This window comes from Taeniopygia guttata, chromosome 1A, assembly GCF_048771995.1.
Source record: "Taeniopygia guttata chromosome 1A, bTaeGut7.mat, whole genome shotgun sequence".
Classification (NCBI taxonomy): Eukaryota; Metazoa; Chordata; class Aves; order Passeriformes; family Estrildidae; genus Taeniopygia; species Taeniopygia guttata.
The window spans coordinates 9,662,217-9,677,277 of record NC_133025.1 but is presented as its reverse complement, the minus strand read 5'-3'; the positions used below and the strand labels follow the sequence as shown (position 1 = coordinate 9,677,277).

The 15,061-nt window shown below is 38.7% G+C and overlaps 1 protein-coding gene across 5 annotated transcripts in view; it reads right to left on the bottom strand.

Moving 5' to 3' along the window:
• CACNA2D1 (calcium voltage-gated channel auxiliary subunit alpha2delta 1) overlaps positions 1 to 12,984 on the bottom strand; it is a 358,410-nt gene extending 345,426 nt beyond the window's left edge. For 3 of the 5 annotated variants that reach the window (XM_012568886.5, XM_030291341.4, XM_041721401.2), the window contains exon 1: positions 12,359 to 12,984. In XM_012568886.5, coding sequence (XP_012424340.1) covers positions 12,359 to 12,453 — 95 coding nt within the window. In that variant the 5' untranslated portion in view covers positions 12,454 to 12,984. The remainder of the gene's footprint in view (positions 1 to 12,358) is intronic. The other 2 variants (XM_030291327.4, XM_072919218.1) reach the window with 1 other exon arrangement.
• Positions 12,985 to 15,061: the final 2,077 nt, after the last annotated feature.

Here is a 15,061-nt window from a genome sequence, read left to right as displayed (position 1 = left end):
ATCAGTGTAGGAAATCTGGATGTGGTACACAAGAAATCTAACATGTGAAATACTGAAATTGGTTAAATTTGGATATGGTTGCTCAAGAAATCACTACACAATTAAAATACAGAGCCAGACACAGAAGAAGTTTGATTTTTTTTTCAACAATGTAGGTAACTAGAATAGCGAATATTTCTCTAGTATCTTGCTGATACTTCCTGTTTGCTAATTTTCAGGGAAAAATCCAGCTAGAAAATAATTCCTGCCCAGTGAGAGTCTGTAGCAATTAGTGAAGTCACACATCATAAAAAACATGGCAGCAACCAGGACTCTCACTTTTAGCAGTGAAACAAGGTCCTAGCGATACAAAAAAATCCAAACATCTCAAAATATCTCTTTGAATAGGATATTTCCATCATAGCTTTTGGGTTCAGAGAATATCTTTGGCTAATAGTTTGCTTTCAGTTCCCAAAGGCAGATGCTCCTACACTCTCTCCATGTAGTGGCAACTATTACTAGTTTTACATTACAAAACTAGTACATTACAAGGTATGTCCTTTGCAGCTTTACCAAAGTTATCTACAAAATCCACCAGTCTTACAGTGGGCTTGTATTTTGAGTAATATTCTCAATGAAAAATGCGTCCAGAAGAAAAAAAATACAGTTGGCTTTGTAACTGAAGACAGGATCACAATGAAGATATTATAAGAAAAACAATTTAAGGCTTAAGGCAGTTTCTTATCTTGCTATTCCTAGTTTTCACGTGTTTAAGCTTTATAACGGGATAACTTACTTTTATCTTTTTTTAAAAGTTTTACTAAAGGATTTTTTAAAATATTAATCATCATTTTATTCTATAAGCACATTATTCCCACAGAGAGTAATGGGACAATTGTTGAGTAAAACACTATTCACTAGAAAGAAATAGAGCCCCAGTTAATGAGATGTGTGGAACAAAATATTCAATCATCAATGTTTAACCCATATTTGCAATGTTGAAAGCATCATTAATGAATACATAAAGTGTTTGTAGAAGCATGGATACCTACAAGAATAACTGAGCATATTTATCCAAGACTACCTTGCAGGCCATTAAAGTACTTTATTCTATCAATAAATGGACTTATGAAAGGACAAAAAGGATATCAGCAAAATACCTGCAAGCAAATTTTTGTTCCATCCACTACAATATTCTTTATAGTCATTTGTTAACCAAAACTCTTATCATCCATGCAAGGAAGTGATGGGTGCTTTCAATCCTAATTTTGAGAGTATATCTATACAAGGAACATATATAGAAGTTAAGACATTGGCCATGTGCTCCTAATAGCAAAGCAGCTATCATATAAGAATTTCACCTCGTGTATGCATAAAGCATCAATATCATCTCTCAGAGTAAATCCAGCTTCAATGGAAACCAATACAAAGTGTGTCTGTACATGTCTTGCTGATTTTAATTCTAATTACCCAAAAACTCAAGATATCACACCCAAAGATGAATTAATTACTTGGTTGTGTATAATGAGGGGTTAAACTAAATTACTTCTATCATTTCTACCATTAAAAATTAAGCTCTAGAGCTAATTACTTAAAAAAAAATAAAAACAAAACCACAAAAAAGTACATTCATGAAAGACACTTAAAGCAAACCTGCACATTACTAGACATTGCAGTACTTTGAAAAAGAAAGTATTTCTTCTTTACAATTCCACTTTTTGATTTAATAAAATCATGTTTCTTCCTAATCTGGGGTAACATTTTTCAGTGCCTTCCTGCACATTAAGAACTTCTTTTTCACATGGACAGTTCTACAGTGGGGCACAGACAATGAAGGGGTGTCAGAGCTTATAAATTCAAAGGAAGAGAAATGACCACATCTGATATCACACATGGTTTCCCTGGGATATCTTACTATTCCCCTCTGCAAAGCCTAATAAAACCATGTATTACATTTTATTTTATGTAATTTTCACTATCAGGTCTTGACAGTGATGACTCATTCGGTTGCAATGAAACCTATATGTGTTTAATCAGAAATTATTTTATGTGGATTCATCCTTGCACTCAGGATTTAAATGATACAGGACTGATACTCATTATACTGAAATTACAGTGGTGGAAAGAAGGATGAAATTGGGTACCCAACCATTTCCGAAGGCATTTAGAGTATATCCTAGACATATTCTTAGTCATGCACAGATCCCTCATGTATTTCTAATCAGTCAAAAGAGACCAGATTCTGCCTTCAATTATCACAAACCTGTTCCCCGTGTGTATATTACAGTGAAATCTCCTTAAGATATGTTCCTGCACATATTAGTGATTCTCTTCCAGCTCATATGCCTACCACATAATCGAAAATACGTTGACAACAGATAAAAAAATCTAATCAAGAAGATGCTAAGGCAAAAAAAGTGGCTTGGTAAATAGCAAATAAAAAAAAAAAAATGGTAAGAACTGCACTTCTATTGCTACTGGCCATAGCAAACAAAAGTAATTGCATTGAAAACTATGTTGTTCTTGCTTGAAATCTTAAGAGTCTTGGTGATTGTCAGGTAATTTGTGATTTCTGATGATCATCTTATGGCTACTAGTCTGTAAACTAGAAAAGTGTACTTTTCTTACCATCTTTCTTATAGAACCAGGACATTCTGCTTTATTAAATACTTTGATTCAAGCAGGATGACAATTTGGGTGTCATTTCCAGTTTAGAAATGGAATAAAACCAACAGCAGCCTTATGCTGCAAAAGAAGCAACAGATCATCACCTTAACGAGCTCGTGCCACAAGCCTTTGTTGTACTGTACCTCTTGTACAATATATTCACAGTATAAATTTCAGAAGATCCCAGGATCCAACACTCCCAGTCACATCCACAGTGGAAAGGAATTGGCACGACTGGCAAAGGAGCGCAACGAGCGTGAGGTACAGGCATGAGTCACATGCTGGCTTCTCTTCATGACACTGTCTGCAGATTTTTGCTGACTCCTGTTAGTTTCTAAAAATGCTGTTAAGCTTATGTTTTGCAATCTGTGTACATCCAAGAAGCGCAAATCGTGGGGATTAACTTCTTCCAGATCTCCAGATCACAAGTTACCAAAAGAAGCAGATATGACGGTAACTTTTCTACAAAGATTTAATTATAAAAACACTTTGAGAACCAGGTAAACCAGAGGTATCATCCATCCAGGAAAGGATCGGCCATGCAAGATTCTGAGGTAAAGTGGGAATATAGCAAACACACATCTTAATAAATTAGGCTTAACAGCTTAACAACACTTTTCAACTACAGAAGGTTTTAGAGGCATTAGCTAACAAATTAATCTTGACAATAAACCCTTGTCTGACTAAATGGTAGGATACTGAGGTTTCCTATTTTACTGAGAGAAATTAATATTGAAATCTAAGATACCAAATTTAAGAAATAAGGCAAGGCAGATAAAGTGAGGCAGATAATACTAAAGAGAGGCATTTAGTGATAAAACGTCAGCCATGGTACACACAATTCAGGATGTACATAATAAAAATTTTAAAAAAGAATATTTGTGATTAAATAAATTATCGTACCCTGCCTCCTTTTTTTTCTTTTATTTTTCCAAAATTTGTGCCAATGAATTAATCTCTAAGAAAAGTCTCAGATCAAGAAATATTTCCTGTATGGAGAAACACACACAGAACTAACCAACCTACACACACAACCTACACACACACAGCTAACCAACCTACACACACAGAGCTAACCAACCTACACACACACAGCTAACCAACCTACACACACACAGCTAACCAACTTAACACGGGATTCTTTCAACAGAAGATGAGGATGCAAGAAAGTTCATCGCTCAACACATTTAGTTTCCATCCCTACATGGATTAATCTTCACTTTGACCTGTCTTTGAAAAGAAATCTAAAGAACTTGTTACACTCATGCATAAAAATATTAAAATTGCAAGTGAGGCTAACAGAAAAAATGGATGCTCCATAAGCTCTGTAGAAACTACTATACTTACCAAATGAATAGTATATTAAATATTATATTTTATTCTACTTATATCAACTGCAAGAAAAACTGCCATATACTGAAAAAAAAAAAAAAAAAAAGGAACCTCTGCATTCACATCTGCATGAGAAACCTCTACATTTCTGGATTAAACTCACAATACATATTTTTAAGGGCAGAACATTCCCCAAGTAAAGAGCATTGCCTCCCAGTATAGGGCTGTATTTAGGATCCACAAGACTTCTACCAAATAGACTACTCCAATACATGCTGGGAAAAAATATTTCTGTGAGGCTTTAGCCATTTACAAAATAAACATTTTTCCTCAACACTAGGCCACATCAGAATATCATTAATTAAAAGTTGCCTTTTAGTGGACTGCTGTATTTATCCCTCACCATTTTGACTGCTCTCATGGGACACTGGATTTACATGCGCAGGAGTGACCTGTAAAGCTCAGGGAAGGAATAGTAAGAACCCTAATATTGTAATTCATACTTCCGGTCAACTATTTTTCATTACTTTTTACCTTTCTGCAGTGTTGATTACACAATTCATCCACTTCAGACTGCAAAATGTTTCACTTCAATAATCCCTGACAGAACAGATCCCATGACTCAGTTCCCTCCTATGAAAAAGGTTGGAATTTCTAATTAAGAGTCAACACATAGCTTGTGTGGCAAATTTCTGCTCATTTCAAGAATGAAGAAAACTTTCCTTTTACTGGTTTGTTTAAGACTACCTTAGTGTATAAAGAAAAATGCAGCACGGTATTAATAGTGACAATTGGGAACAGTGGCATGACTTGATTCAGGTTTTAATATTGCCACCACCCTTAGCCACAGATCTTTTGTAAGCTTATTTTTATGCCTACCTGGAAGAATATCTAGTCCATGCTATCAAAATATAATAAATATCTGAGTAAAAATAAGGAGAAGTATCACTGGGGAACATTTTAAGCTTTAAGACCTTCAAGACCAGTCAGGTGGGGACATGCACAGGGAAAATAGGAACATTTCAGTTCAAATATTGTTTGGATGAATCAAGTCTAGCTTTTCTCTTTTAAATAATTCACATATAATTTATCATCTGATTGCTACAAAACCTAGACTGTGGACTCAGCAATTCCTTTGTGTTCTTACTTCTCATATCAGGCCAAAAATGAATGAGATTTTATTATAATGAACACATTTGAGAGACTTTGCTCACAATTTCAACTGAAGCATTTTATGCAGAGAAAAATCTAATCTAATATGTACCTCCTTGTTACATCTAGTAAAGACTGTGCAAAATTATTCTCAGTTCATATGATCAATAGGACACTTTTTTTTTTTTTTTTAATCTTCTTTCTGCATTTCTGGATGAATATTCATGGTCCTGGAGAAACAAATGAAATATTAAAAAAGGAAAATTCTTAAATAAGTATGTCAAATATCTGTTACAAAATCAGACTATAGTTCTTACCCTACCCAGCTCTCAAATGAAGGGAGTGAGAATGTAATTTAAAGAGGGTGAAAATCCAATAAATCACTTTTTATAATAGTCAGCAATACTAAAACTTCACATTCACATTCTGTGGTTATTTCAGGCCTGCCTCAGATTAAAAAAAAAAGTCTGATTTTGAATTACTGTAATTAACTGCAAAAGCTTGCTGATTTGTTGATGCAAAATAATGTCAATCATTTTCATAAACTTGTTAGAAACTTTGTAAATAAATAGAAAAAAAATATACAAGGAACAGAAATTCACTCTTTGTCATCAGTTTGCTGTTGGCATGCAGAGAAAGGTGTTGTTAGGATGGCCATAAGCAAAAACCATGGCCCTGTCCCTGCCATCATTAGTGTAACATTTTTTAACTGTGAGCTATATCCTGTCCCAGGGTGGCTGTGAAAGAGAGTCTATTTTACATTTCACCCTGAAAACTTACTAAGTCTGGAAGGAAGGAGGAAAGGAAGGAAGGTGTGAAACACTGAGTTTGCTTAGAAGCCGAGTAGGTCAAAAAACAGTTTGGAAAGCAGTTGAGAAGGAAAAATCCCTCTTGAGCTGAATAGCTGTAGGCACATGCCATTACTTTTAGCTATTAAAAAGTGCTGAAGTATATTTTGAAAATCTTCACTCTTGAACAGATTTCTCTGACAGTGTCTATGGGACTGCTTCATTCCAGGTACAAGCACCACAGTCCCTAAATTGAGAATATACAACCCAGGAACATTACTGAAGTAGAAGTGCAGTTGACAGTAATTTCACTATCAGTGTTTCGTATTTTCACAGCATTACAAGGTGCTGCGTAACACAAAAAACATATTCTGCAAACTATATTCAATCCACTTCACCTTACTACTGGAAATCAGGAGGGAAAGAAGAATCATAACTCCCCCTAAAAGCAATGCCCAATTTGCTACAGTAGGCAATGGCACAACTGATACAAAACTTGGTCTGATCCTACAGAACAGAGAATTGCCCTACGCATTTTTGAGGGAAGTTGAGTAGGATCAGGCTCTTTAATAGATTCTGCAAGAGAGATAAATCAGAGCTGTAATCTCAAATGCAAATCATTTCAGTATTCATTGATATCTGTCTTGCAGTAGCTGTAGGGAGAATGAAAAAGCTGATGCAGGAATGGACCAAGAGCGATCTAAGACAGAACACAAAGGCGCTGACCAGGGCTGGGGGCACAAATGCAGTTATTGGTTTGTACTTCTTATTTTCTGTGCATTTTCAAGGTGCTAGCTCTGTTTTGTTTTCTTTTGTTTTTTACCAGAACACTAAGGACACTGAGCTGTCATTCTTTCTATCAAAAAGTCTGATACGGCATCTTTAAAATATGTAAATTAATTATGGTGTCTGGCTTTACCAAACTGTAGCTATGGTCCACTAATTTTATTCCAGGGTTGGTTTCTGGTAAAATTTTTCTTATATTAAAGGAAATTTTTTAACAAGGCACTAGAAAACAAAATGTTATGCCATCAAAATATCACCTTTTGTCACCAAGGTCTTCATGAGCACTCTAAACAGAACATGCAGCTTGAGCATAGGGGAGCAAAGCCCAGGTACTGGTTCAAAGGAGGACAAAACAGTCTGGGGCTCAATTCTACTTCTAATGTGGTCAGCAACACAGAGAATGAGTCATTTTTCTCTACAAAAATGCTTCTAAACTACAATCCCTATCTCACAGAGGTTTAAGTCAAATATTGGTCTAGAAGATAACACTGCCTTGGATACAGGATTCTCACAGAAGGCAAGAAAGGATCAAGGCAGAGCCCTGTCAGTTACCAGTGGGCAACCAGAGTCTGGGTTATTTCTTTGTTACAAAACATTAAAGCAGCAAGAACCTGACCATGCTTCCATCAATTTAAAGTGTTCTGTTAGATAAATATTTTTAAGATCTGTACAACAGGCCTTCTATTTAACAATGAATACATTTCAGGCTGATGTGCTGCCAAGCTCCAGCTCTCTTTCTAGCAGCTGAATTCTTGGATAAAATAATTTTGCAGGGTATGAGCAATGCAGTTCTGAAAATAGCATCACTGCAAAATGAAAGATGGCAAGAACCTCTATAATGCTGATTTATTTCAATGAAATTTTATCTTTTATTATTAGTATCTATTTTGATGTTTTCAGCTGAATTTTCATGCTTAATAAAATGTAAATCTATAGAATTTGTTCATTCTGAGGCTTCAGCATAAATACCTAGGAGGGAAACAAACAAAGAAACTGCCCATTCCCAATTTACATCATAAAAAAACAGAAAAATGTTTTGTGGATCCAAATATTTTTCTTTTATCATCACCATATTTACAAGGACATTAAGAAAATGAAAAAACCCAAAACAAAACAAAAAACACCACACAATCAAAAAAATCCCACCAAAACATGAAAATAAACACCACCAATCAACAAGCTGTTTCACACATATTCTAAGTATGTTTCCACTAGAAGAATGGATTGGAACAACACTCTAAAATATCAGTGGGTTTAAGCATCTTGCATAATGCTCAGCATTTAAATATGTACTGAGAAAACACTAAGAGGTGATATTGCACTTCCCTGCCTCTAAGTAGATTACATTTTTTGGCTCTCCTTCCAATTCACTGATATGAAGGTATACTTCAGTACTTTATTTTTTTCCTAATAGTGAATATTTTTAAGTAGGTTGAGAAAAAAAAAATTCGAATTAGAAAGATATTTTATAATCCATTAATACAGCAGTCTTTTCTAATTAACATCAGCAGCTAAACTGGCATTCTTCTATCACAGACTGTAAGCTATAAATGGGATTTTATGCATATGAGAGGTCTCAAAATCCCTAAGTCTGACAGCAGAAACAGATGAAAAGAAAACATCATAAATGTCATCTATCCACCTCTGGTCACTGGTGACATACAGAAAATGATGCTGAGACCAAGTCTAGCCACACTCTCAGCAGGACCTACACTTGTTAGGTCCATGTGAGGAAGCCAAAAATATGAATGTCCCAGCTGTGCAAGCCCTAATTCATATGAGTCATACAGACTTCCCTGAGTCGTCCTAATGACACCAAAACAGTGAAGATGATTCATGCAAGTCAAAAATGTGAATACACAACTTCTTTTCTAAAAACGTCCTGTCTGCATACATATAGATATATGTTCATACGTATACTATTTTTATCTTTATATTATCTTTATCCACCAATGTATGTAGATTGTCTTGAATTTAATATTTAATGTGATACATACATACAGAACAAGTGACTGAGGAGGAAAAAATGTTAAAAGCTAAAGGAAAGAGAGAAAAGGAGTAGAAGAGGAAAATTAGAGGGGGGATAAAAAGAAAAGACATTAAGATATATCCACAGTGATGCAGTAATTACAGAAATAGTCCCAATGATTTTGAAACATTTTATCCATAGCTTTATAAAAATTAAAATATGCTTAATTTGGTTTTTTTTTTCCTTTTTTAATCAGTACAAGCAGGTTTATTATCAGAAAGGAGAATGTGTGTCTTCATGTAGTACATTACTCACTATCAGTAACAATATCAACACATGCTGTGCCAAAAGGATACTTAGGAATTACAAGATATACTTAAGACTATTTGTCTTGATGCAGTGTAGAGAAAAGAACAGAAATAAACTGAGTCCTCTGCTATCCTTATCAGGCAACATACAAACCTTGTGTATTTAACTATATGGTTTTTCTGAAGTCTGTAAACATAATAAATATATAAATATATATGGCTACAAAAAATAAGTGCTTTGCATACTGTTATAGCAGTAGTGGTTATAGTGCCAGGAGTACTACATACAATATTCTCATCTAAGTGCAAAATATCTGCTGTGTTGCAGGTGTAATTAAAGGACTTGGAGTTGCTGTGTTAAAAGTAAGAACATGGTATCTTGTACCAACAAACAGATCCCTAACACATGACACAATTAATATGATACATTAAATGGAATGCAATATGCATCAATCAGCAGCTAAGCCTTATGGCTCAGTCCAAGACACAATTACTACTATACTTCAATAGTTTATTAAAGGACAATCTTCAATATTTGCAGTGAAATATTTCAACACTGGAAGCAAGGAATGTAATAACACCTGCTCAGATTTTCAATGAAAAATTAATGCTAGCATTTCATACAACACAAACCTGCACCTGAAAATCTCTATTTTGCTTTGTAAACATATCAGGGCCTTTTTACCTTATCAGAGAATTAAAATTAATCAAATTACTAAAATTCTATCACAAAAGCATTGCATAAACCTTCAGGATTTCTTGCTAAGAATACTACATGCTTCTATATTGTTATATTTGTGATAGGGACTCCTGAATGTTTTAGTAAAAACTCATGTTAAAATATTTATTAATGCAGAAGAAACAGATGACTGAAGGAAAAGTGATTGTGCACTAATGAGTTGTTGAAGAAACCACATACTCTATATCCCTGAATATGCACATTTTTCACACAACACAGCTAAGATATCTTACTTCCTCAGACCAACTTTTTCACTAAGAGAAAAAAGAGACTGAAAATAATGGGGAGAAAGAAGGTACTATGCACATAATATCAGCAAAACTCCAGTTTTTCAATTATTCATATCCTTTCTTTCCTTTATTCTCCTCTCCTCTGTTTTTTTATTCCTATTTTTAATATTCTTAATATATAATATCTTTTACATTAAGAGCATTTGCGTCACTTCTCTTTGTTCTTCCCCATTTGTAATTTTTAGCAAGAAATGAAACACTGCTGTCAAGTCTTAAAGAAGATTAGAAAATTTGCTTTCTCCTTCACCTGTTACATCATTACTTTTTGCCAAACAGCTCTCCCTGCATCAACCTGTTGTGTGCTGCCTTCTAAAAAAACTAAGCCTTGCTTGTACTTTGATGCCATTTCAAAGGGGAAACAGTACTGTGAGAGATGCACAGTCACTATAGATTGTTTCTGCAATATTTCAATGGAATAACAATGAGAAAAAAAAAGGGAGTAAACAGCAAGTAGATTGTGCAGAACATGGAAATGTTGATGACTAACATAATATTCTGAATTACTTTATCATAGATATATTTATAATTAAAGTTATATGTTTCACTGTTGTCAAGTTCTAGTATAATGATTGTCAATAAAGGTAAATTCGGAAGGAAATTAGCAAAAATAGATGGGGAGCTAAAACCAATTTTAAAAGAATATCACATATTCTTAGGTTAAAAAGCAACCTGGACTTCTATTTGAAAATATATATATTCTTTTTATATTATATTATTTTAATTTCATTGGGTTCCATTTTTCTTTCTCTTTTAAACCCACAAACATCCACACAGAATGTAAATTGTAATTAGCTGTGTATGATAGCCTTAGCAGCTCAGTGAGAAACTGCAAATATCAGAGCTCAAAAAACCGTAAATATGGGAGAAACACAAGAAAACAATGAATTAAAAAACCCTGGGCTTGTATTTTGCTACACTCGCTTCTACATGGCACATCTTTATAAACTGCAACACGAGAATGTTTTAAAAGGTAATTTTCCCTAAAATGGAAAACTGTATTTATTCAACTTAGAAAATACTAAGTGTTTATTCCACACTTATCTTTGTGTTCCTTTCATTTAACAGTGTGAGCATCCCTTTGAGTCTTTCATAACAGAACCGATACACAGAACTGAATCCAATTATAACAACCTACCAGCAGTACTAATTGGTGAAAATGCATTGTCGGTAATTACTGCAAGGCATCCTTCTACCCAGGATGAACGACACCAATAAATTCTACCCAATGTTAAACAGTAAGGAAAGACTACCATTAGCACTCTTTTTCTTATGTAAAATGCATTAAAGTGAGTCATCCACTTAAAAGTTACCTACTGGTAGCTGTAACCCAGATTCGAGAACTAAGGTAAGTGCTTCAAAAAAAAAACCAACCGAACAAAAAGACTATAAATATAATGAGGTGAGAGAGAAGAGAAAGGAAGAAAACACGATCACATCGTGCTTTGTCGTGGATATTTTTTCCTATCTGTAGGCGAATCTTCAATATGTATTGCCTTTCCTTTTGCCTTTCCTTTATTGCATCATTATTATTTGATCTTTGCATTGCTCTGGGCAACACTTTCATGCTAATAATTCTGCAGCGCTTTAAAGATTTCTATCTCAGGGCCAGGCAAGGCACCGAGCTGCGTGCACCGCGAGCATCCTTCAGCTCTCGCGAAGGTATTTCGGAGAAGCAGCGATCTGCAAGGCCAAGGCTGAAGAAAACACTCGTTCGGCTGGGTGGCTTTAAGCGTGCCAAAGCCCCTCCGGCGGGACCCAGCGCAGCCCCGAGCCCCGCGGGTGCGCTGGAGCCCGGCCAGGCAGGAGGGAGCCGGAGCTCGGAACTCCCAGCCGTGCCCGCCTGCCCCGCTTCCCATGCCGGCCGCGGAAAGGCAACGAAATTCGCCTTCCGTGCGGATTTCGATAAATTGCCGAAGTTTTCAGTTTTTTTTGTTTTTTGGGTTTTTTTTATAAACAATGTTGAAACTCCATCCAGGCTGGAATAACCTCTGTGGGAGGAAGGGGCGGACTCTGTGTAACTCGAAACTTTCTTCTCCACAAGGATGACCTGACGGGGTATATTTGGGAGCCGCTCCGGAGCGGGATTCCAAGGCGAAGCCTTTACCTCAAAAGTCCCGCCGCCGGCCGTCACCGGAGCTTCCCCCTCCCGGCGACCGCCCCGGCGGGACCTTCACCTACCCTGACTCTTCTAAGCAAAAGCTGCCGAAATCCTACAATTTTCCCCGATCTGCACTTTCCGCCCGGTCTAACTCGATTTCCCTTTGTATTGTCGCTGTCCCCGGCGCCGAGGAGCGCCCCCGCCCCGGCCGTGCCCCCGCCCCGGACCCCCGGACCCCGCTGGGACTTACGTGGTGGCCGAGGGGAAGGGTCCCTCCGAGGAGTGGTTCATCACCACGGACTGGAAAAGTGTCAGGCTAAAGACCAGAAGCCAGCCAGCAGCCATCTTCCTGATCGAAGATCGATCCCCCTTCCCCAAGTCGGCGAGACGGCAATAATAATAAATTCAATTATCGTGTGTGGCGGTGCGGGGGGGGCCGTGGTCCTTTAAAGCCTCCTCCGCTCCCCCCACCCGCCCCCTCGCAGGAGGCGCAGCCCAGAGATGCGCGGAAAAGCGGGAGCGCGGCCGAGGGTGGGGAGGAGGAGAAACGATGGAGATCTGTGGGTGGAGTGGGGGAAGAGGCGAAACACAGAAAAGAGAGCGAGCGAGAGATACTCCACTCTCTGCTACTCCAGCAGCAGCTCCAGCTCCATCTGATCCGCCGCCATCAGCGCTACTTTTGTAACAGATCCTACTCTGCGTGTGTGTGCGCGCGTCCTTCCCTGATTTATTCCACTGATTGCAGAGCAGAAAGAGGAGGAGAGAGGCAGGCGGGGTGGCGGCTCCTGGAAGAAGAGGAGGGAAGCAGGCGGTAGAGTTGGAGACGGGCGGATCGCTGCCGGCTCCTGCCTTCCCTGCCGGCAGCGGGGAAAGTCGCGGCGAGCGGCGGGGGTGGCGCCGGGCCCTGCGGCGGCCGCGCTCCATACAAGGAACTCCCGGCCGGGCCGCCCCGGGCCGCGCTGCCGCCGCCCCGCCCCGCCCCGCGCAGCCCGCACGCTATTTTTAAAACCGCTTCGTGCCTTATTCTAATTCCAGCCCCCTCCTCCCTTCTCGGCGGCAGCAGCAGCCGCAGGCGGCCCGTGTGCCAGCGGTCGGGGCTGCGATTTAAATAGGTATTTCATGGATGTAGCTATACACGCCGCTCTCCCCGCCGAGCCCGCCCGGCCCCCGCCCCTCGCAGCGTCCCGGGCCCGCAGCGTCCCGGAGCGCCGCCCCCGGGCACGGCCGGGGGTCCTCGGGCTTCACCCCCGCCCCGCCGCATCGCTAACCCACTTATTCATTTCAGATCCCTCTGGAAATTCAGGGGGCGAACTCCCTCCCGCCTCCTTTCCTTTGCCCGTGTTCACGCACGCCAGTCTCTGTGGCAACTATACACTCTCGGTATAAATGTAGAAAGTAATCCAGGGAAATATTTCTTAGCTTATTTGTTAAAGCAGTTAAAAGTTCAGTGGAAATTTTGGTTTTCTTTTTGATCTGAGGGTTGTTTTTCTTTGTTTTTTTTTTTTATTCTTTGTATGTGCTCACATATTTATACTTTAATATATTCACTTAGTTCAACAGGTGAAAATAAAGGAGCACACCCAGTATTCATTTTGTTTTCACATCCTTTGTATTTAAGGGTCGCATCTTGAATGTATTAACTCACAACAATTTCTATAAAACAGGAAAGTGCTCATCTCTATTTTAAAGGTGGCAAAAGGATCAAAACTGAGATGCACAAATGAAGAACTGAGTGCTCACATTGCCCGGGCTCAAAGCCAGCACAATATTTCAGTTGCAATCTGTAAAGCATGCAGTCACTCATCTACATTGTTTCTGGATTGGAGCTGGCACTTGGGAGCTGGTGGGAAGAACTCCCAGTTGTCTTCACCTATCCACCTACCTATAGGTACGTAGGATTCATCAGGGTTTGGATGCAAGTTTGAAATAGCATTTTCTAAAACGATTCTGCAGCCTTTAGACTCAAACAGTCTGAAGAGTATCTATAGCTCAGCTTTTGTTGCTCTCCCTAGGCCTGACAGTTTTGCCACATGAAGTGGCACCTCTTTGGGTACGTACCTGTAACTGCTGAGCTGAGTACCTCTGCTTCCCCACGGGGATGTCAAGGGTACCAGTCATGGCCCTGTGGCACAAAAGTTCTGCTTCACATGAGACATATTGTGAGGAGATCTGGGGCAGAAAGATGGTAGGGAATGGATTAAAGTCTTGGAGAAAGGCACAGAGGAAAGGGGCTGGAGATGTGAACTAGTACAGCTTGCACAAGACCATGACAAATTTATTTAGATAAAGTAATTTACTTAGACAAAGCTCCTCATTTTTGGGCTCTCACACTGAGAGTAGCAGTAAATATTGAATAAAAATACTGATTCTGCTCCTTGATAGGACTCTGAAGTTTGGCTCAAATTCATGCCTAAACTCTGCTGAGTTACCAGAAACCAGATGTTCTTCAGTTAGTTAGTTGTGCCCCAAAACACCTACAGTTTTGCACTGAGCAGCGCAGTAATAGATTAACACTGGCAACACCCCTCCAAGATAAATAAGAATGCCCCACCTGGTTCCTTCCTTACCTGAATGATCAAGCATATGCCCATTTCTTCCAGCAGGAAAGTGTCCATGTTAAATTCCCAGCAGGGCTGCCCCCAAGGGCCTGTTGAGCAAGCTGTGGGCACTAAGCTGGGAAAGAGGTGCTCTCCCAGGGGAGAACCCACTGGAGTGGCAAACAGAAAAGTACTGACATGTTGGTGTGGGAAAGAGAGGGTACAAGTAACTGCAAAACATACAGAGGAAATGGTTTCAGTAGGGCAGAATAAGCAAGCCCACCCTTACTCACAAGTACCATTTCAATATAATGTAAAGGAGACCAGAAGATCAGGGAGTGACATCAAATAATAAATAAATAATTAAAGGGCTACAAAGGAATGTTTCTTTCATCAGTAATATAATTTTCTGTAAG